This window comes from Falco rusticolus, chromosome 13 (assembly GCF_015220075.1).
Source record: "Falco rusticolus isolate bFalRus1 chromosome 13, bFalRus1.pri, whole genome shotgun sequence".
Classification (NCBI taxonomy): Eukaryota; Metazoa; Chordata; class Aves; order Falconiformes; family Falconidae; genus Falco; species Falco rusticolus.
In genome coordinates, this window is record NC_051199.1 from 25,391,165 (window position 1) to 25,415,161 (window position 23,997).

Genomic DNA, 23,997 nt, shown 5'->3' on the forward strand with positions numbered 1-23,997 from the left:
ATAGCCTCTCGGGGAGGTGGGGGGAAGCTGCTTCCTTTTCCAGACATCTGGACGCAGATAGAATCAACAGCTCTTATATATGTAAATCAAAAGTTACTGTTCTATATAAAATACTGTCATTCACTGATCTCAGATTAGCAGCAGGCATGACTTGTCCATAAGGCAATAGCTGTATGTAGAATATGTAATAGGATCTTCTCGCTCTCCTACCTCCTTGGAGAGCTTTCTCCGTGACCACGGCAATTACACTAATCCCATCCTTGGGGTCAAGCAGTGCCTTCCTCCCCGTGCCCCACTCAGGGATCGCTGTGGTCCTTGGGCACTCAGCTGGGGTGCAGACCCCTCCTGAAAGTGCTGCCTGGCAGCTTGAGCCACACACCTACCTCCCTGGTGTTCCCCAGGGACCACCCCTGGAGGGATGAGGTGGCCGTGAGCACCCACCTAACCTCCCAGGACAGATGCTATTGCTGGCAGCTTGCTCCAGGAGTTTGGCGCTGACTGGTAGCATCTCTGTGGCCAATACAGCTCCTACAGGGGCAAGTCTTGCTTTCCCATCAGCAGTAGTGGTATTTGAAGGAGTAAGAGCTACTTTGTGTTTCAGATGAAAGAGGGAGTTTCACTGTGGAAAAGGGAAAGGTATCTTCTTCCTGTGTTAATAATTAGTTGAAAAAAAAAATCCACCCCCAAAAAAAACTGGGGCAAAAAAGGATAAGAACAAATTAGTCTTTTTTACAATCATTCAAGATTATCAGTGGGTCCACCTCAGTGTATCACTGGGCTCTGAACTATGGCATACTCTGTATAAATGACATGGGAAGAAGGGTGAACAGACAAAGAGTACAGAGCTTGTGACTGTTTATGGAGAACAGCTACATCCAAAGCTGACTGTGAAGATTTTGCAGAAGATGGGCAGAAAGCTGAGTCACCAGGGATTAAAACAGCAATAAAACTCAATGTCAGTAAGTACCCATTAATACTGAGGGGAAAGTGTGACTCTTAACTCATGTTATTCAGGAAAAAGATCTTGAAGTCGATAGTACTATGAAAATATCATCTGAGTGCTTAGCAGAAAGGAATTGAAAACATCATTAATGTTATACTGCCCTCAGGTCTTGAATACAGCTGAAGTCCCTCTCAAAAAGGACATAGTAGAATTAGAAAAGACACAAAAAAGTGCAACAATGATGATCAGAGGTAGGGAACAGCTTCCATACAAAAAGAGACTAAGTAGATTTTGATTTTTTCAGCTTGGCAAAGAAATGCCTGAGGGAGCTGTGCCCCAGCTCTGTGAGACCATGAATGGTGAGCAGAACGTGAATGAGAAATGGTTATTCATTAGTTTTAACAATACAAAAAAAAATGAGGGGCACCCAGCTGAATTATCCAGCTAAAGGCTTAGAAGGAACAAAAGCCAGTATCTTTTCATATGCACCTAATTAAATGGGCGAACTCTCCTTGACAAAAATATAAATGAATTCGAAAAGGGTTTAGCCAAATGAATGGGAGCAGCAGCCGCCTATGGCTGTTCAACACTGTAATCGAGATGCAACCTCCAATTAGGGCTCTTGCACCTCTCGTTGCTAGTGCATGACAGAAGACACTGGGGAGAAGGTCGGTCCCTCGCCCACCCTCCTGCGCATCCCCTGGAACCACTGCCTGAAACCAGACTACCGGCTCCCCAAAAGCCTGTGTCGCAGGTTTGAAATTCCTGCTTGGTTTCAGTGTCTGAGTTAGTCCTCTGCGCAGCAAACCCCGGATTTCATATTACTCAGTTGATATTTTGCATTTAGACTGATGAGCAGGGGCTGCCTACCTGCCTGTAAAGTAACTGAGAGCTTGTTGGGGGTCCTGGCTGGCAGGATTTTAGGGGCTGTAACAAGCCCGTGCAACCCAGGTACCCATCTCGTGATAGGGGTTGCCTCCTGAAGGCCCTGAGCACCAGCACGCTCCAGGACTTCTTAAGAAAATGCCCCAGTTTTGGTTCTTGTGAGCCCTGTCTCCAGCAGCTGGTAACAGCTGTAATTATCCTGCCGGCAGCAGCGTGGCAGCGCCTCGTATCAGCAAAGGCTTGGGGCTGAGCGCTTCCCGTTGTTGCTGGTGCATTTCTTGAAAAATATAAATCATACCAGGTAACTACATAGATCAGGTTTAAAAAAAAAAAAAAGAAAAGAAAAAAAGACAACCCCACAAACAACAAACGCAATAGTCATTCCTATGGTGAGAAACATATTTTTGGAAAGCGAGTAATACTTTAGAATAATTGGAAGTGCTTGTGCTTCCTCTGAATGAGGGATTTAAGATTAGATGCTGATTTCATACCTATTTTGGGACTGATGTAATCCTGGAAGCAGTGTTGGAGGTAGTGCTGATCTGCATTGCTGTACATTAGGGAAGAATTGGTCTAGTTTCTCCTCTGCAAAATCCTGGAAACAAGAACTAAAAAAAAAAAAAAAAAAAGCATGACTAAGACATTTTAAATGTAAAGGGCAAAATAGTTGCTTTAATATATTACTGTAGGGGACCATGTACATGAGAAATGGTCATCCAAAAATGATTTAAAACCACTAGGTAATGAAACTGACTTGAATATTAAATATACATAAATAAAACATTTATTATACTTCTCAATGCCCTTATTATTCTTCACCATAAACGTGCTATCATAACCCATGCACTGTCTTGTCATTGCTAATCAGCCCAGAGGCCAAAGGTCATTTTTCATTCAAACCATTTATTTTTTGCAATTGCAAAATAGATGAATGAAGTCTTGTGGGGAACAATTAGAAGGAATTAAAGGCAGTGGGAAAACTATAGTAAAAGCTTTGAGAATCAATTCTGACTAAAGAAAAAGATGAAGTCGTCTCAAAAGAAATATATGGTAATGTTGAGGTGTATGGGTTGATAATGACAACTTGGTGCCGAGATAGAATTACCTCCTCTCCCAGCAGCATCATCATTACATATCTCACGCCTGTGATCAGTACATGTCAAAATCCTTCATATTGACAAATGTGCTGTCCACTTGCATCTGTGGAGAATGTTTTAGCAGCTGAGTGATTATGAATCAAACCCCAGAGCTTACAGCCCCTACTGCCTCGCAATGCTTTCACATTTGTTGCCTGACAAGTAAATGTATCTTGACTTCCCTCTGAGATTTTTTTTTTCTTTTTTTTGCACCGTGTTTGATGAAAGACATTTGGCAAATTGGCAGTGGTACCCTGTACATTGCAATTTGTACTCAGCATTAGGAATCTGAGCATGAAATGAGAGGGCAGGCTACAGGCTAAAGGGAAAAAAAAACCCCAACCCAAAGCCAGAGCTAACCATGATGTGAACAGTCATTCCAGGAGGCAAACGTGCGATTCTGCTCATTAAAATAAAAATTTTAAAAAACAACAAATGATTAAAATAGAATTTTAAAATCCCAACAGTCAGATTAACCTCTTATGAATTTTGAAGAAAGGGCTGTAAAGGTGTTCTCAGCTGAGGAGCGTTCAGCATCTTGTCTTTCATAGAATTTCCTCCTTCGTTACAACTAAAGTATCGCACAGGGCTCATGCTGTGGTTTTTTTATGATGTGTAGGTGAGATCTTGGGTTTCTTTTCTTTAATTTGTTTGTGACGTTATGAAGAGGCAGATGGTTTCTCTCACCTATCAGTAGGCTTAGCATCAGTCTTGAACTCTCCAAGTGACAAAGTTTGAGATTTTGGAGCAGTTTTCATGGTCGGTTCCAGACACCTTAAAGGAAATCATTCTCCAGGAATTATTTAATCCCCAATCCCTAAAAATTACAGTCAGCTAACCAAGAGTGGAGGCATCCCAAAGTACATAGAGTTTACAAGCAACTAAAAGTGGAGCAGGAATATTAGGAGGTTGTAGAAAAATAAGAGGCATCTAAGAGGTAATGTAAACACATGGCACCAAACCCATTAAAGCTTCATTTCTTATGGCTTTATCTCATGGTCTTTAACTGTGAAGGGCAAGAAGACTGGGCTGAATGGTTGGATGTGGCTGGGGCACTGACGGAGCCTTTCTGGATCTGGCTTGTTGCAGCCCTTGGTTGAGCTAGCGTTAGTAAGGTTTCTTCTGCAATATTTGTTCTCTGCAAGTCCTTTAACAAAACCCTGACTGGGCAAATTAAGTTATTTTTGGAATCTATTTTTTCTGTTGATTTGGTCAAAAATGGCCAATGGTTTCAGTAGAGGGCATGACTAGACTAAACTCATAAGCACACAGCCACAGAGCACGACTGCATAAACTGGAATTTTATAGAAGCTGAGGCTTAAAAATAAGAAGAAATTAACACTGACTGATTTCGATGTTGTGTGGAAGCAGCTTTCCATTACAGCGATTAGGGCAGGAGTTCTGCTGTATGCTAGCCTTGCAGAGAAACCCCACTGTAGTGGTTATGGGCGTTACTCGAAGTGGGACAACATCGTGGCCACCACCTTGCCTGACGTGCCCCATCATTTTTGAGACTGCAAGTGTAGATTTGCCCTCCCCCCACCTTTTTTTCTCTTGGCAGTGTCTGTTCTTTGTGTTTTGGCTTTCCAGTGAGGGCAGAAAGCCACAGCAGCATTCACTGTGACGGGTTCTGTGCTATCTTCTGTTGCAGATGTCAGCTATAGAAAACATGGCCGAAAAGCTGGAGAGCTTCAGTGCCCTGAAACCGGAGGCCAACGAGCTGATCCAGTCGGTGCCGTCCATGTTCAACTTCCGCGCGCCACCGAGTGCCCTGCCCGAGACCCTGCTGCGCAAGGGCAAGGAGCGCTACACCTGCAGGTAGCCCCGCGGCCACGCTGCGCCGCCCTCCCAGGCCCCCAGAGCCCACCCTGCATGGGCAGCTGATGGGGACTGCAGCAGGTCTTTCAGGGCTGTGTGTGCCCAAAAAAGCATAGAAAGCCTTTTGCTTTGGGGTTCTTATTTATTAAATTACTGGTATTAGGAAACAGAGAGGTTGCCCTGTATCATGCCGGTTTGATAAATGAGGTGGAAACTATTATATAAACAATTATTTTTTCCAAATTTTCTCATCACTTTCATATGCACAAGTGTGCTTTCATTATTGATTTTTTTGATCATAAACTACAGACATGTTCTTTCTCGGGCTTCTGGTTTTAATATCCAAAGGGATCAGAGATAAAATTCATGACTTATTAGGACTTATGTATACAGACTTAAAAAAAAAAATACGATGAAGATAGTTATTGTACGTGCAACCAAAATGAATGGGAGCTTTGTCGAGGAGAGTAGAATTAGCTGTGTGGGTATTTTGAAGGCTTATACATCTCATTGTGAAAAAATAAATGGGATGTTAAAAGTGAAGGGATGCAATCTTCAAAGTCATCACGTGGAGCAGCCACCACCCTCATACACTTAAAGAGAGTGCCGTGTGAGCTCTGTCCCCATGCAAAAATGGGCTGAATGTCATTAATAGAGCTGGGATAATTATGAACTGAATATTAATATGTTACTTGAATGAAGAGGAAGGGCTGGCGATATTTTTTTTTTCCATTATTTTTCCTGTGACATATTATTGAGTTTAGAGAATGGTTTTTAAATTGCATTATTTAGGTCTCTATATCATCTCCAGAATGCGCAGGCGTTTGACACTGGCATATCAGTTTATCTGATCTTTTTGAAAACATGTCACCTTCTTTCAAGACATGTTGTTATAGAAACATACCTTGATGGATTAGGTCTTTGAGTCTTGTCTGCTCTGTTCCTATTCAATGCACAGAATGATGTCACGTTTGCTGACACGTAGAATTGGTTGAAAGGTTTGAAATTTGCTTACAGGGAGGCAGAAATCCGAGGCTTTAATAACAGATTCTCTTGATTCCAAATCTGAATGTGACTGTTAATCATGTAGTGAGCTTAGAAATTTAGGGTGATCTTTAAAACTGGTGTGTTTTCGTATCTCCCTTGCCTATGCACAAGAAAAGCTGGTCACTGCCAACAGTCCCAGTCCCTTTCTTGTGTGAGTGTGTGTGTCTCAGTCACTTACATTTAGTGAATGCTTTTATTGTAATGTTGTTGCACCAAAGCAATGCCAGTAGTACCATATGTTAACGATTCAATTTGGGCTATGCATCCAGGGCAGCTCGCATTGGGATGAAGCCATTGCAGGTTGCGTTGTCTTATTAAACCTTTTTTTTATCACAGATACTGTGGCAAGATTTTCCCGAGATCTGCAAACCTAACACGTCACCTGAGGACGCACACTGGAGAGCAGCCCTATAGGTACAGCAACCCCTTACCCCTGACTGTGGTGTGGTCAAGTGGGTAAATTGAGGGAATGAGTGTTCAGGTGCCTGGCTGGGCCAGCTCCAGTGCTCGCTCCTTCGCCTCGGTGACCCACCATTGCATTTTGGTCTCAAATGGGGCTTTTTGCATTCAATGCTGATAATTCAGCATTGGAGCTGCAGAGGTAGGGGAAGGTTTTGGTCCTAGTTAGTGAAGTTATTTTGATTTAGGCAGCTGCTCAGGCACTGTCTGCAAGTCCTGCCTTTGCCTGGAGGGTTAGCTGGCACTTCTGAAACCAGCAGGACGGAAGTGATTTTCAATAGGGCTCATGGTCATATTTTCCCTTGCAAAAATGTTATTTTGTAGGAGCTCTGTGGTGTTCTTTGCAGCCTGAAGTTGGGTGTTTTGTCAATCATCTGATTTTTGAAAGGTCCTGGTTGCAAAGGCATTACTGTATTTGTTTGTTTCCTGCCTAATCTGAATCCTTTCTAAGGTCTGCTTAACCAAAACCCATGTGGCTGTACTCTCTTGTTGATAAGAATATGTAGTGATATTGTGTCCAGGACAGTCACATGCAGAAATGTGTATAGAAGCTTCACCTTATTGAAAATGAAAGATTAATTTGAATCAACTGGAAAGAAGCCAGTTCATGTTCCAGTAAAACAAATGCACCAAACTTCTGCATTTTATGAGCTGTAAAGAGCAGAGTAAGCTCATTGTTTGTGAGGAAACAATATGTTTTTGGCCTCTAGTCTCTTTGGGAAATGAGATTCACATCTAATTTTATTGAAGGAAGGTCTTGATGCATGTTATACCCGTCCACTATATAAAAGCCACAAGCAATTAGTAGCATAATGGATGATTTCAGCACTAAAAAAATTTGACATCATTGACAAGCATAAGAGAAGCATGGGAGAAGTAAAAGATTGAAAAACTAAAGTGGTGAAGACTGTTGGCTAGTTGCCAGACAGAGAATTTGGAATAGTTATAGTATGACTTAGTAATGGCTTAAAGAGCAATACAGTAAAGGCTTTAGGGACTCCAAATCGCTACAGAGTATGAAAATTGATGCCTCTGGTACTGGAGTGATAGACTAAACTACTCACATTGGCACAGTATTAAAGGTTGGGACTGTTTATTGCTGGTTTTTGCAAGATAACCAAATTTCCTCTGGGATTAGCAATCGAGCAAGCTAATTCCTCAAGAAAAGATTTAATCACACAGTGTAATTTAGAATAGGAAAAGAAATAACCCTTTTTACCTTATTTGAGCATTAGAAGAGATCTGTTTCATGTTTTTTCCAAAAGTGTTTAATTGTATTATATTGGCAGCACATGAAACAATAGAGTTATTGCTCTACTGTTTTTAAACTTCCCAACTTTGCGTGCAACAGTTTTCAGAACATGGGAATCAATTACCCTACCTAGTTTGATGCCATTAACTCTGAAATATTATGATTATTCCTAAAGGCAGTATTTGAAATATAAAGCCCAATGTGAATTAAAGCTGAAAAACCCACCGCAGAAGTGACGTCTCCATTCCAAGAGCAGAGTTCTCCAGTTATTCAGCCAAAACTTGTCTTTACTTCAGGGAGGGTTTTGCCTGAATAGAGACTGAGGAACTGCAGTTGGGTACTGAGGCTGAGCCCAGAAGGTGGTTCATGTCTCTTAGGACAAATCTTACATTTCCAGCTACTAACAAACCCTTTTCTACCCACTTGTTTTGATTTTTTTTAGATGCAAATACTGTGACAGATCCTTTAGCATATCTTCTAACCTGCAGAGACATGTCCGTAACATCCACAATAAAGAGAAGCCATTCAAGTGTCACTTGTGTGACAGGTGTTTTGGTCAACAAACCAATCTTGACAGACATCTAAAAAAGCACGAGAACGGGAACATGTCTGGTATGTATGCCTTTTCCTTCCCCGGCATGCCCTGCGTACCACCAGCGCTCATAAACAGAGGCTGCATGCTCGCTTTCAGTGTACTGAGTGTCAGTAGGCACACGTTGTTCTGCGCCATCTGCTCCAATGAGTGGTTTTTTGGAAAATATGTAAGTGCATAAGCTCTGCTGACATTTAAAGTGCTTTGAAAATCCCAGCATAAACTCTACCCTTGCATAACTTAATACGACTGGATGATGCCTTTTCTTTTGGTTTTAATTAAGCCAACCATAGCATTTTGAGAACAGACTGGGAAAGTTGGTTTAATCCCATCTCCGCAATCACTCGGCTTTCAATAGGAGTCCTAGATTTAGAATCTCAGGGGGCACTCTAAAAGATTTTCCTGGCACCTTCTGAAATATTCTCACTGTCAGGAGCTGAAAAGCTCATGCTATTATGGAGGTAATGATGTCTCCCAAGCCCAGAGCAAATCGGTCACTGCACAGCAGCAGCAAAGGCAGTGGCAGGTAGTGGATATCACTGGTCTGGTTTAGGTATCTGCAGGGTTTAATGAAAACCCTGTCTGCAGACTTTGATCTAAGTTTCGCTCCTCTGGAAATAACCAGGTACCTGCAGAGAATGCTGAGCTGCCTTTTCCCCGATGCTCAGAGATGTCTGTGCCTGGTCTCAGGGCTAATGCACCTGGGTGATTATGGCAATGGCTGCTCCGTATTTTAAGCATGTTTGCATAATTAGTAGCTAAAATGAAGTTCCATTTGCTTAGTTCAGCCATTGGTCTAACACAGTTATTGACTGACACTCTTGGAGCTACAAGGGAACAGGAGGGAGATGTTGGAATAGATACTTGGCAAAAGCAATAACAAACCATGGAAATGGCACCCAGCATGCAAGGAGTTGTTTTGGCTGGAAACCACTTTTGCTTCATGGATACTGCTACTTCCCTTCTAGTTACTGGTTTTCTGGCCAAAAGCTGATTGATCACTATGACTTTTTCTGGCTCTCACCCATTTTAACCAGTGTTGCAATTTCAATTTGATTTAAATGGTTAAATATAAAAAATGTGAAGGAGCAACAACAGAAGTCCTCTGTTTTGCTTTAAGGTACTGCAACGTCTTCACCTCACTCAGAACTGGAAAGCACAGGGGCAATCCTAGACGACAAGGAAGACTCTTACTTCACAGAAATTAGGAATTTTATTGGAAACAGCAACCACAACAATCAGTCCCCCCGAAACTCAGAGGAGAGGTGAGTTGCATCTGATCTGCATTCAAAAGGGGCCCCTCTTCCTTTTCCAGGTTTGCTAGCTTATTAAACCGGATTTTTCACTTTTGATGATGTCTGGAGCCAGAGTTATTTTAGCCATCTGGTTGCTTCAGTGTTGGTGTCTTATGAAAAGAAACGTATTGATTGTGCAGGAGCATATTCCCAGTGGCAAGTTCTGGCCAGAAGGTTCCATCCATGAACACATTTCTCTGTGTATCAGGAGCTCTCAGTTTCACGTTCCCATTGTTAATTTAAGTCTGTTGCAAAATTCCCTCCTTTTACGTTCACGGCAGAACAGGTGAATTCTATATCCTGTGGCTAAATGTAGAGAACCTTACCATTTAAATGCAATCTAAATGTGTAATTAATAGACTAAGCTAAATTCTTGGATCAAATGAAAGATTATAACTGAAAGGCCTTTCCCGTAAGTAACTCAATCCCAAGAAAAATGCTGACTAGCAAAAAGCTGGTGAGGTTGTGGGTAGGCATTGGTAGTCCACAGTGTTCTAGCATGTGAGAGACTTTTTCCTTTTATTATTTATGAAGTATGTGGGTGTTTCAGTTCTTCTGAACTAACAGAAGAGAGACCACTTCTAAATATTTTCAGCTAGTAAAAATACAGCTAAACAGAAAAGGCTGTAGCATGGATACGCACATCAGCTATATGTATTTCTTTGAGACTGGTGTTGCAGTATGCATTATGTGCACTTTGGAACGGGCGTTACATTATCAGCATCAAAAATTTCTTACTGTCGGTGAACAAACTTCACTGTATTCTCAATTTCTAGATGCCTTTGTGAAGGGAAAAAAATGGTGGACATAACACAATTTCCATGAAAGTATTGGATTAAGTGATTACATGCATATTCAAATTTCATTCCATCTTGATTGGCAATGAGGGCTTGGGATTTTTTCCTTGCACATCTGGTCTCAACATGTCCTCCGACAGGAAGTCAGCAAAGTGGAAAGGTTGCTGGGTTGTGCAGTGTTTCCTTTCTAAATTTGGCACTTCAGACTGCTCTTGACGGATATTTTATCCCTGGCAAATTGCTGCATTTGAAAGCATAATTAGAGAATCTGTTTTCTTAATCACATGGCTTTTGTTACTTTGGTTGTAGTCCATCTCCCTTTCATTTCTAGCAGCCTCAATTGAGCATAATAAGCAAGTTGGCAGCCCAAACTATGCTCAACATTTTCTTATTTCTGCCTAGTTAAATAAAAGATGATAGAGATATTGCTCTGATTATCTTAGAGGGGGGTGGCTGCTTCAGCTCTCCCGACTCTGCACAGCCTCAGATTTTTTGATACTTTGATATAAACAGACCATTTCCTAGCCTTTTTTTTTTTTTAAATGCAATACCAAGCTCATGAAAATTAGCTGGAATTTGCTCAGAAAATAGATGAAACTGTATTATGTGTAAGAAAACGGTGCTGTTGTATAAGAAACCATCTTTCACTTGTGTATGCTCCATAAGAAATACATCTTTTATAACATACATCTGTTACAACAGCAAGTCAGACATTAAATACGAAATATGCTGCTAGGGCTCATCCTTATCTTGCTCAAACTTTTGGTATATTCCATATTGTCCTGCACAGTTTGAAGCACACAAAGTCTAAAGCAAACTGCGGGCATACAATAAAGTTTCCATTTTTGTAACTGTATTCCTGGAAGAGTAAGGACCTTTTGCACAATGAGAACAATAGATGAATCAAGGCCTCCATGATACATAACGTGGCAGAGCAGATACACTGGTAGCGCAAATTTCACGTGGCTCCGAGTACAGCCCTTCTGCACCACTAGTCCCTCTGGCCATGCATTGGTGGATGTGGCAGTGGTGCTGAATTTCTTTAGCTCTCATTTAACGCAGCAGGATGCGGTGCAACTGTGGATGCTCAGGATCCTACAGGGCTGAGGCCATTAGCAAATGGGCCCCTACTTCAGCGTGGGTATTATGTCCTTGATAAAATCCCCTAGGAAGTACTTAAGAGAAGTCATTGTCTGAAAGCAAAGGACAACGTAAGAATAGTGGGTAGACCAAATGGTTTTCCATGTGCGTATTGCTATAATTACTCATTTAATAAGAATAAATGCACTTAAAATGCTATACGACCTTTCTTTTCATTACTTCTTACCCTTCAAATCAGTTGATAATGTAGTTCAGTGTGGTGGCAATATTGCACACCACTCTTCAGATCTTCAGCTGAAGTCCTTTAGGTTCCCATGTATGTAATCCATACGTTCAGTGAAGTAGTATGCTTCCAAATGGGTGGTAGTGTACCAAATTAATTATGCATGTAATTTTGACTTTAAAACTCTGCATGGAGTATTGGATGTCATTTTTGAAAATGCCGGATCTGATTTTCAGAGTTTCTTGGCCCCTAAAGCTTTTGTTAAAAGGCAATGAGTTGTTTTGCCCAGAGTACATATATGATTGGAAACATGAGATGAAATAATGCGTGAGAAAATTTGGAATGGATATCTGAACATATCTCTGCTTGAACAGTAGTTTTTAGCAGAGTAACAGGAAAATCCCATGCTGATGGTACTGTAACATTCAACTGATTTTTGAGTGAAATTTTCTCCAGTACTGCCTAAATGTCTGAAGATAAACAAGATATGAAATACATAAATAATTTTGTTCTGCTGGCACAGATCTTTTCCAGATCTGCCTCCGACGATCTGCTGGTAAGGAGCTTTTGTAACTGATTTGTGATTATTGTCTGGGTTTGTTTTGGTACTTTCAGAATGAATGGCAGCCACTTTAAGGATGAAAAAGCCATGGTAGCCAGCCAGAACTCAGATTTGCTGGATGACGAGGAGGCAGAAGATGAAGTCATGATGGACGAAGAAGATGAAGAGAGTGAAATTGCAGGGAAAACAGTCAAAGAGCCTGTTACAAGTGACATGCATGAGGGGACTCCAGAGGAGGATTACGAGGAAACGAGTACTTTGGACATGAACTGCAAAGCTTCCCCTGGCAGGTTGGTTCCTTCCGAGTATTGGTGTGCCCAATATGCGGAATAAAAACAATACACCATACAAGAGTGCCAGCACCAAACTGTGTGCCGTGGGAACCAGTCCGAAGTAGCCAGCTTCCCAGTTACGATAGCAACGTGCGTCTGTGTTTGGGTCAATACCAGCCCTGTTTTCAGTCTCTTCATGCAATCTGTAGCCCTTAAGAGGAAAAATAACTGTGCTCGGGGAGCTATTGTCAGGTTGTGGGTGAGACAGGAAACATTCATGGGAGAGACGTTATCTGCTCTATAAACTGACCTGCATCTCCCATAATGGTCTTGTGAAAGGCTGTGGAGACAACAGGAGAGAGGTGACCTCTCCCTCCCCTTCTCCTGCTGCCCACCCTCTCCTCTTTACAAAAGAAAGGAGAATTTCTTTTATTTCAGGGTCAGAATTCCACAGGGCAATGTGGTTTATGAACTTGAAAAAGGGGAGAAATAGCTCAAATGTGTAAATCTGAGGAGGACGAGGGAAGGTGGAGAGGATTGTTTAGCTGACATTAAAACCTCTGTGGTGTTTCTGTAGGTATAAAGAGGAGGAGTATAATAAGACTGGACTTTCGGCTTTGGACCACATAAGGCACTTCACAGATAGCCTCAAAATGAGGAAAATGGAAGAAAATCAATATAGTGAAGCTGAATTGGCAGCTTTCAATACTTCCCAGCTGCCAGAGGACCTAAAACAGCCGTTGTACAGGAAATCCAAATCCCAGGTAAAGCTTAACTCAGTAAAAATGTTATTGTCGCCAAATACCTGAAGGATTAAACTGTTAGTATGTGGCAGGCAAGGCCGTTTCAGCTTTGTCAAACAGGGCTGTGCTCCACGTCCGCAGACCTCAGCCTGCCCCGACCTCTCCCTGCACCTGGGAGATGTGGTGGGTGCTCTGGTCCCTGATAGTGGAGGATTTTCTTACCTTTTTTTTTGTTCCCATCTGCCACCTGCAGAGATGCCACGTTAAGAGATAGTCCTACTCCGCCTTCAGACAGCTGGCATGGTCACACTGATGCCAGGGAGTTTAGCTGCAGCCTTGCAGGGGTATGACTCGATCATCTGGCTGGCTTGGCTTTTTGGTATTTTTTTTTTTAATAGTCTGTTGGATGTTACTGCCTCTAGGTCCTCAACGTTTTTTTCAAACAGCAATAACTAGAGTGATATCTTAGTGCTATTTCTTGATTTTTTTTAAAACGTTAATTAGAATGGGTCTTTTTAGCCCCTTTAAAAGATTCCAGTTTTTAAAACTGCAGAGAATGCCTGTAGAAAAAGGTCAGCAAAGGAGACTTTTATCTGGTGAAATACAGGACCAGCCAAGGGATAATGTGATTCCTCAGGCTCTTGAAATCTGCCTCCTGTGCCAAGAATCTGAAGGCAGAGGAGACTCTGGGACCTTGTCTACTATCAAAGGTTTCTCAGAGCTTTGTGAAGCCAGATGAAAGCAGAAATTATTATTACTATTAGTGAGTCAAAAGTGTCAGTGGAAATGTTGACAGTGGTTCTACCTAATGTGTTTTATTTTTTTAAAAAATAAGTTGAGAATAGCAGTCGTAGCCTAAATGATGCCCTAACTGTGTAGAGGTGGCACGGGTCCAAGCTCAGATCCATGCCGCAGGATCCTGACCTCTTTGTCCTTCTTCTTTCCTTGTCCAGGCGTATGCGATGATGCTTTCTCTCTCAGACAAGGACTCCCTTCATTCTGCATCCCACAATTCTCCCAATATGTGGCACAGTATGGCGAGAGCTGCTGCAGAATCCAGTGCCATTCAATCCATCAGTCACGTATGACATTGTGAAGTCTTACCAAGAATGGGACCAAGTCCAAACCAGTAGCATGGCTCTTTCATATATGACTATTTAAAAGACTGCTGAGCAGAATGCCTTATAAATCTGCAGGGTCACTCATTTAAAGTCTGGTGACCTTAAACTGAATAATTTTAAAAAGAAAGAAACTATTTATTCTCAATATTTTGTTTTGCACAGCAAAGGCAGCTGCTGACTTCTGGAGGATCAATGCGACTTAAAAAAAAAAAAAATGTTTCAGTGGATTATGTAAACTGGGGCCGGGAAAAAGTGTCTTCCAGTTCACCCGGCTTTGAGGGGCAGGGGCAAAAGGGTTAAGACTGCATTGATACACACATGGGCACTCCTTTAAAGTAGGAACTGAATTGATTTTCTTTTTGTATAAGATAGTTTGACACAGGATTGGGAACAGTTGCTTTTATGTACAAATCTCTTCATTAAAGCTTTATGCATTTTAGCCCTTCAAAGAAAGAAAATAGTTCTATCAAATGCACACTATCCATCGTAAATGTAGAAAGAAGTAACAGGGAATATTTTGTTCGCTCCGTAATTCTTTTGCCTTCTCAACTGCATTGTTAAGAAAAAAGGAAAAACAAGGAAAAAAAAAAGGAAAGAAAAAAAAGAACTCTGAGAAACAATACATAAGAGGCTTGTGTATATTGTAAACTATGAATGTTCACTACTCCAAGAAGCTAAATCATCCAGATAATTCCGTGAAAACACCACGTTCATCGACAGCACCACTAGTTCAAATCATTGTAAGGAGATTTTAATTTTTGACAATCATGTCACTATTTTGTTGTATTGTTTCCTTTTCCCCCCTACCCTCTAATTTCTTCTTTGTGTTGTGTGTACCATGTATTTATTTGTTGGCAAACGATTGTTTGTTGATTAAAATAGCACTGTTCCTATAACAAACAGCACTGCTGCAGTCCCCCACTGCGTTACGATGTAAGGCACCCATGTACTTCAAAAAAAGTGAGGTGAACTGATCTGTGTATATGGGAGTGCAAAACAGTGTTTGAAATTTTCTTACATTCCTCTTTTATTTTATTTTTGCCTTTTAATGAACTAAATAACTAATAGATGCGACTTAGGTTTTGGTTTTTTTTTTGTAATACAGTAAATTGATTCGATTGTATAAACAGTTATAATTTCTTCATGAAAGCATGATTCTTCTGATTAAAAAACTGTACCCAATATTTTATGCTGGTTGTCTGCGAGCTTGTGTGATGTTATGTTCATGTTAATCCTATTTGTAAGATGAAGTGTTCCAAATTTATGTTTTTAAAAAAAATAAATAACGGAAGGTATTCAGTTATTTTTGGGGTTTTTTTGGCCTTTAGTGAGGGACCAGATTTATTTTTCCTTTTGTTTATAATCTCATTTTGAAATAATCGGCAAGTTGAGGTACTTTCTTTAAATGCTTTGTACAATGTAACTGTTACGCATTTCAGTACATTACTATGGGAGGATCAACTTAAAAAAATAATAAAGGACTACAAAACTGAAGGGATCTTTTTCCTTCTTGTCTTATTTTATGTCTGGGTCAGTGCAAAAATGGCATATTTTGTCTGCATTCTGGGGAGCAAAGACACTGTGGAATCAGGGGGATAAGGGTAACCAGAAGGTGGGGCATTGCAAAGCGTCTTGGGCTTGGTCATGCAACTATGACCCAAACCAGAGTCTTTCCATAGACCATTGGAGGGTTTTAGATCAGTCCTTTTAGCTTCAAAACACTACCTTAAAAAAGAGAAATATTTAAGTCATTTTACAGGAGGGATTGGTGTAAGTTCACCTTTAAAAGCTGTTGTAGAGCCTTGAGCTAGGGCTGGTGATGCACCTGCCTGCTGCTCATGGGGATGACGTCAGCTTGGCTGGCTAACAGCAAAATGTTGACTCACCAGAATGATAAAAATCCAAAGCTGAGAAGCTAAATGGGCTTTTAACTGCATGGAATTAACCCTTTCGGGTCTAAAAGAAAGAAAAAAAAAAAGAAATTAGGTCCATTTAGGCAAAAGTACCTCCAAAGATGGAGGCCTTGTCTGCAGGCCAAGGCAGAAGGGTGCTCCTCCCTCAGCCCATTTCAGTACACGAAGGCCTCTCATAGCCGACCAGGTCCTTAAATTACATTTCAGAATAAGCTCTATATGTCATTCCTGTCTTCAGCCTTGGTTTGACTTGTTCAATAACCATCATGTAGCAACAGGGGCACCGACAGAGCTGGTGGCCAGCTGGGGCCTGCAGGCCAAGGGTTTCCATGCAGGAAGCCTAAGCTGCACCTGGAAACAAACCAAAATAATAACAAAAAAAAAAAGAAGCGCCTGTGTGCATGTTCTTGTACTCACCTCACTGGCCTGAGCTAATGGTCAGGTACCTGCAGATAATTGCATAAATAGGCTATTATTTTTAGTGCAGTTAAAGTCACCCTGAAACTTGGGTTCAGGTTTCTGCCAAATAAAGAGAACAAATAGATTAATCAAGTCAAGCTTTATCTGCAAACAACTTTCCAGATCGTTTTCCCCTTTAATGTGATGCAATGACAGTTCTTATCAGCTCTGCTCTCCGTTGCCCTAAATGAAAGGGGCTTGGGGGGGTGGAGAGAGGGTGGGACCGTTTCCCCTGGGTTGAACGTTCTGGGTTACAGTAGCACACTCCCATCATATAACTGTCAGCAAAAGTACTCCTCGAGCTGAGCCATAGGGTTAGTTTAACCTGTGCTTAACTAGGTCTATTGACCATCAGGGAGCGGCTGCCACCGCCTCATCAAATCCCTGGGCTGATGTTTCCATTGAGAGCCTTGAACTTTGTATTTTCATGTCAAAGTATCCCACCCAGCAGCACTTCCTACTGGGTGCGATGAGCAGAAGGGGTGAAATATCACAAGGGGGTCCTTCAACTCCGTGTAGATACCTTACCGTGATCTTGATTTTCATTGCCTTTTCTTAGTGGCAGAGTTATTTACCCAGAGGAACAGCTGAAAAGCAAACCCGGATTTGATTTGCCATCTCATTTCCCAAACAAAGAAAGAAAACTGGATCATTTTATCTTTGTGTCATACTCTCTCTGATGGACCACACAGATGCACTTGTTCAGATGCAAATTGCTAAGTGAGGACCAATGTTTCTGGCTTACTGCTACAGTGATTTTTGTATATCTTTTAAAGAAAAAATAATATAAATCCTTTTCTAAAAAAACCCTTCTGCTTATTTCTGCATCATCCTACTGTTCACCCCCCTGTAGTAGTTTTGCGTAAGTCAACTAATCATTCCCATGTGATACAGCAGCCTTACTAGACGAAGGAGCTGCATATTACTGCCTCAGTTCCTATCTACAGAATCTGACAAAGCACCAGCATGACAAGATAATTAATCAATATTTCACCCTGGCCCAGATCTTCCATACCACTGCAGGTCCGAGTTGCTGTTCCCGTGTCAGCCCTGCTGTTTATCTGCGTTAATAGCCACATTTATGGAGTAATGGGAGGGGAAGTTATTATAAAAACATTTGTGATGCTGCTTTTGCTTAGCGATTCAGTTTGGCCCATTGCTCCATGCGTGTCTTGAACTTTAAAACTTTCTGTCAGGTCCCTCTTGCTCAGATGTACAGAGAATTGTTGCAAACTCCTGGATTGTTTTGCCACAGTCTGCTGCCTTCCAGCTATATTAAGTCTCATTTGTGGTTTTGCTGGTCAGTCATATAGTGGTACGGAAAAGCTAGTTCATTTTAAAGATGCTTCCAGTAATGATTTAAATGAAACAAATGCATCCAGCACCAAACAGAGAACCCTTTCTCCATCTCAAAACCCACATACCTTGCCAGGACTCCAGTTGTAAGGAAATCTTTTCTGCAGCTTGGCCAAAACCATCCTTGTTCCCATCCCATTGACCAGCTGTGTAGGTTTGTGCTAGAGGGAAAAGAAAAAAAATCAGCCAAATTTGCTGTTTTCTCACAATCTAGATTTTAATCAACTAGAGGCCTCAATGCCACATAGTGATTCAGGAACTTGGGGTACATCTTGCAAGAGTGAAGCCTTTTTCCCAAAACTGCTGCCTAAATTGTACTTGGGACCGGTTGCCCCCCTGGGTATGGCCATAAACCAGACTGAATGCAGAGCCCTTTGCTGCTGCGTGCTGGAAGCAGAGCCTTCCTTTTTTGATCCAGGAGTGTCTGTATTTTAATGGCAAGTGAAGCTATTTATATCTAGAAATCCATTCGGGGAAGTTCAGGGAACCTTTTATTATGAAAGGTGCCGTGGAAATATAAAAGTAGTCTCATATAATGTGCTGGGTCAGAGCTTTAGCAGTATCAGCTCCGGCTGTCTGAGTGGAGGGTCTGAAAGAAGGCACCTCCAGAAGGCAACCTCCTTTTTCCTGCTTTACTTTAATACTAATTAATTCCAGAAAGGCTAAAGAAATTTGATGAAATGCTACACTTCCAAGAAAAAGTTTTGCCCCAATGTCTTAAAACAGGCCTCCCAGCTTGGGAGGGTCTAGTGGGAGAAGAGGGTTAGTGATCATTTTGATGCTTAAATTATCAGTAATTAAGAAGTTGATTTTCTGGGATTGAGGAAAATTTTAAACAGCTGCTTCTTTCAGGCCTTTACTTCTCATTTTCATTAGCATGTGCTAAGGCAATCTGGAAAATATATTTAGATCTATATTATGCTATGTCAAGACCTCAGCATCTGTACCTTGGGGCAGATACATGTGAGATAGCCGAGGGTAGATGTGCCAGCATGCACATGTGGAAGTGTTCAATTTGTAATATGATTATAGCCCCAAAACAAAGCCCTCTTGATACCTGTGGCATATTTGTTTCATGGTAAGCACAGAAAATTCTCAAAAATCATGTCATGTTTTGCATCACCAGCCAACTCAAACTAGAGAAGTAGCGATTTAATTCCTGGGGAATCTCTTTCAACAGGCGCTTGTCAGGGCCAATTAAGGTCCAAGCAGCCTTGGCCTAATTGGGTTGAGGTATGCAGCAGCGTAACATGGTCATTTAGCAAAGCAGCCCTTTGTCCAGGCCAGTGCTCGCCCTCACGCTGGCCAGTGTCTCTTCCTGAGGGTGCCCGGTGAAGAAAGTCCTGCTAGACAATCGCCTGGAAAAAGTTAACAAGTGCAGTGAGAGTTTTTAGCAGCAGTGCATTAGACAGCCTGGTCATTCACTGCGTGACCTCCTGCATTAAAGTTACCATCATGGGAGGCAAAGGTGGGGAGCTGCATCCTCTGTCCACGTAATGCAAGCCCAGCACTAGCATCTTCCGAGGATGCTCTGTTGTCTCCTTTTCCTCTCCCAAAATAGTTTTTCCTTACATCTGAAGTGCTAATATACTAGAATAGAGAGAGAAAAAAAAAAAAAAAGGTATGTGAGCTGAGATGTGGAGATGAATTTAAGCGTTCAACCCCTCCTGAATTTCAGAGGGATTTGTGTCAAAAACCCCAGCAACAGACTCAGTTTCAGGTCATCCATGATCCAAATGAAAGCAAAACACTGAGGACAGGGACTAATAGTCTACACTCAAAACATTCTTACAGATGTTTTAATGATTTAGATCTTCCTAGTTATGGAACTGGATGCTTTACTGTACCCAGCTCTTCCATAGAATCATAAAATAGTTTGGATTGGAAGGGACCTTTGAAAGTCATTTAGTCCAACCCCTGCAATAAGCAGGGACATCTTCAACTAGATGAGGTTGCTCAGAGCCTCATCCAACCTGGCTTTGAATGTTTCCAGGGACAGGGCATCTATTACCCCTCTGGGCAACATGTGCCAGTGTTTCACCACCTTCATCTTAAAAAATTCCTTCCTTTTATCTAGTCTGGATCTACCTTCTTGAAGTTTAAAACCATTACTCCTTATCCTATCACAGCAGGTCCCACTAAAAAGCCTGTCCTCGTTCTCCTGTTACTGCTAGGGCTGTTGGGCACCCATCTGGTGTGTCTTCCCTTGAATTCAACTGTAGTCTGAACATGGCCAGGGAACTTTTCTAGCACTCAGCCTCTCCTGGCTCATGTCTTAAAGCAGGATAATGTTTGCCACCCTCAGACCAACGTGAAGTCCCTGCACACCGACACCAGCCTACGCTTTCTCAGGAGGGGACTCCCAGAGATGTGAAGTCCAGTCAGCTGCAATCACAACCGTGTAATAAAAAATTAGTTCAGAAGGATCCACAGACCCTCTGCTCTGTGTAACCACAAGCCACAAAACACGTTGCAATCCACTGTAACAAAGTAAAGACCTTTATTACATTTAGACTTGATTCCCTGGTACTCTTTTTGGAAGCGGTTCTGCTGTTTTTATTACTTAAGAGCTATTAAAACCTTAACCACTGCATGGAGCAACTCACTCCAGCTTTACACTCGTCCATAAAAACTTTGAATGAGAGATCAAGAACTACTTTTTGGACCTAACACCCCGTCAGCTGAGGAACGCCAGAATCAGGTCTGAATTTGTTCCTGTCCCGGCTGAGCGTACAGACCAGTCTGAGAGATGTTGAAGGGCAGGAGCAGGACTTGCAACTGGATTTTCCCCATGTTTTCCTTCACTGCTTGTAAAGGACAGAGGGGGGAAGCCACAGTGACCTGTCCTTCCCCCCTTGTGTCAGGCATTAGCCAAGCTCTGCACATGCTACCCTTTGTTAGCTTAGAAGGAGCAAAGTTGGAAGGAAAGTCACTGTGAAGAACTCAGGAAGCAGAAACAGGGACTGGGGTAAATCCCACCCCAAGAAAACAACAAAAATCTTAAACCAGCCTAAATTTGGCATGGTGCTGGGGGAGAAGAAGCACACATGGCTGATCAGCAGGATGGATGGCACAGTGGCATTTGACCAGCTCAATCACCCCTCCAAAAACCCCCTCTGAAGCATGAGTGCAAAACCAAAACAACCTGACATGGTGTAATGGAAATGGCTCTGGCCAAAAACTTCTATAAGGGAACTCCCTATGCCGCTCTTTACGTTGCCCAGATACTGGTGGTGTGTGTAATACAGAAGCTAGCTCAAAGCCTCTCTCTCTCTCTCTTTTTTTTTTTTTTTTTTTTATTATAGAATCAAAAAATCTGGCTTTCTAAGCTCACCACTAGTTCCAAAACATAACTTCCTCCTTCTCCACTCTGCCACTGAATTTTTAATATTTCCTCTTTGGAAAATGTCAGGAGTCTCAGCAGGGTGTGGGCTTCTGCTCCAACACAGCTCTGCCGGGGGTAAGCGAGGCTGGGGTGTCTTAGGGCAGTACTTTGTCCTTGGAAAATATAGCCTAGCTACATTCCCCACAGAAAAACGAGGGGAAGAAAAAAAAAAAAAGGCATTTTTTCCAAAACCTGAGGAACAAGCCTCATAAATTATCCATTTATAATGTTTCATCGTTTCAGCTGAAACAATGATTCTGGTACATTTTCTTTTAAACTTTGTCTCCCAGTCCAAACGGCCACCTACTTTGTTGTCCAAATTTCTCGTGCAGTTCGAATCCTACAATGCGTAATCTCAGTAGGGTTATCAGTTATGTCATGCATTATACAGCCTCCAATCAGCGTAGTGGGAAACAACATTTTCATTTAATACCAGGAGAAACAGTGGAAGTCAGCGATTGATACCAACACAATGATGGGAAAAAGTGTCCAGAGGTGCTACTCACATAATCTCGCTTTACAACATCTTGAAAATTCAATAGAAAGGACTTTGCTAACAATACCAGAATGACATACCACTGATTATTGTTCCTAAAACTCTTAACAATAAGAAAGCTCTCTAAATATATCTCAACAAAAAACATATAACAGTTTGTTTCTTCTTCCCCCCCCCCCCCCCAAGCACATAATATTAGTCAACAATTGTTGTGTGGTGTGAGCCCGTTAGGGCTGCTGGCTGGTAATGTTCTGGGAAATGAGCTCTTGAAAGATCTTTTTTTCTTTTTTAAACATGCCTAACAATTGTATCTTAAAACAATCCTGGAAGCATTAGGTATCTACAAACTGCAAGGACCCACTCTAACTTATTTTCTTAAGACTGAAGAAAGAGCTACCTATCCTTGCATTTTATTCACTTGCTTGGAAATGCAGCTGTGAAAAGTAATTTTTAGCTTGGAGCAGAAAGGAGAAGTTTTTTAAGGACCAAGTGGTTTTTGTTAAGCCTCTGGTCTCTGCAGGCTTGGGTGAGTTCTCCAGATGACACGTGAGCACTTCCCTGGTTAATCTCTCCCCAGCAGCCGAGCCCCCAGCTTAACATGCCTTTAAGAAAGGGTTAAAAAGCAACTAAAACAAACATTAAATATGCCATGACATTTCCCTTGGAAGGAAAGTTGAAATAGGCATATTTACTGCTAACCCCACACTTCAGAGGTCAAGCTAGCAACCACTTAGTAGCTAGCATCTACTACAGAAGAGCCCTGAAAGTAATTCATTGCTCAGCACCCTCCAAGAGCAGCACCCAGCTTTGGGGCCGTTCCTGCCACCACCAAAGCACACAAATGAAGCCACACATGGGACTGAAATCTTTCGCCTGCTGTGCAGCATCAGGCCCATAGCTACGTTTCATTACCGTGCTGTTGTACCATGCTTGAGGTGTGTATGGCCATCAAGAAACTCATTGGTGAAGATTAAATAATAATTTCAATTCCTTTGATATTGTTTACATTTCAAAAGCAAGCCAAACCCTTATATGTCGCGCAGATCTTCTCTGCATTTATAGCATTAAAAGGCCAATGAAAGATCCCTAAAAATCATTAACTGAAGTAAACATTGAATCACATTACAGAGTCAACAACGGAGAATTTTTGAATGAAATAAATGTGTCGTGCTTGAGGATATCGAGTGAAATATCCACTGGATTTTCTTTTATTGCATACTCTTAATCTCTCTGTTTATTATTGAAGTGGTTAATAAGCAATTCCTAAAACAGATCCAGAAGGTGTCTTTAACAGCCTGACTGTCAGCCCACACCACCAAAATCTGTTTTCCACCAGCCTTTTGCAATCCTAGCTTGATTTCACCTTAAACACTGTTTGGAATGATTATTTTTGTTCTCTGAACTTAGACATTAGTTGTATAGATTCAGTTAAGATTTGTTTGCCATCGATTTAAACAGCATTTACTGGGTACAAGATACATCAGAAGGAAGAATTTTAACTCCTGAAGACATTTTAGGATGATCAAATGAACGGAGCGAGAAAACACGGTGAAAATCTGACTTGAGCACTGGCAGCTTTCCCTGTGGCACCACCACACGGTGTTTGTTATTGTCCATCAATAAACCTAAATTTATTTAGTGAAGTAGACCCATTATGTGCTTCACTTGGAGACTTTTTTCCCTTCTGCACTAAACACTACGGGGGTCCTTCAAAGCACCTTCTGGTACACTTTGTGGCACCTGGTATTGAACCCACCATCTGATCTCTGCTGGTTGAATACGCGTACATAAATCTTCTTATTAAGTATTAAATATGAAGTACTTATTAAATATTTAGCAAGATTTTGTTTTCTTATGCTTTCTGTAATATTTAAGTCTAGGCTTAATCAGCAGTATTACTACACACAGTAACTGAACAAAGCATCAACTAAATTAGGGGCTGACTTTCCCAAAGGGCAGGACTGGAAACACTCCTGGGCTTGACGTGATTTCAAACGCAGCTTTGCACATTTTGCTGCTTTTAACTCTTCCCTTTTAACTTTATATACTTAGAATAATTATATGTCAGTATTACATATATTAGTAAGTACTTACATATATGTCTTGCATGTAATGGCATATACACTTAGGCAATTTGGAGAT

The 23,997-nt window shown here is 41.5% G+C and overlaps 1 protein-coding gene across 5 annotated transcripts in view; it reads left to right on the top strand.

The window, feature by feature from the left end:
- Nucleotides 1–15,744, top strand: part of MECOM (MDS1 and EVI1 complex locus) — a 49,520-nt gene extending 33,776 nt beyond the window's left edge. For all 5 annotated transcript variants that reach the window (XM_037407349.1, XM_037407350.1, XM_037407351.1 and 2 more), the window contains 7 exons: nucleotides 4,616–4,782; nucleotides 6,166–6,243; nucleotides 7,983–8,152; nucleotides 9,253–9,397; nucleotides 12,164–12,400; nucleotides 12,960–13,146; nucleotides 14,079–15,744. In XM_037407349.1, the coding sequence (XP_037263246.1) occupies nucleotides 4,616–4,782; nucleotides 6,166–6,243; nucleotides 7,983–8,152; nucleotides 9,253–9,397; nucleotides 12,164–12,400; nucleotides 12,960–13,146; nucleotides 14,079–14,213 (1,119 nt within the window). In that variant the 3' untranslated portion in view covers nucleotides 14,214–15,744. The remainder of the gene's footprint in view (nucleotides 1–4,615; nucleotides 4,783–6,165; nucleotides 6,244–7,982; nucleotides 8,153–9,252; nucleotides 9,398–12,163; nucleotides 12,401–12,959; nucleotides 13,147–14,078) is intronic.
- Nucleotides 15,745–23,997: the final 8,253 nt, after the last annotated feature.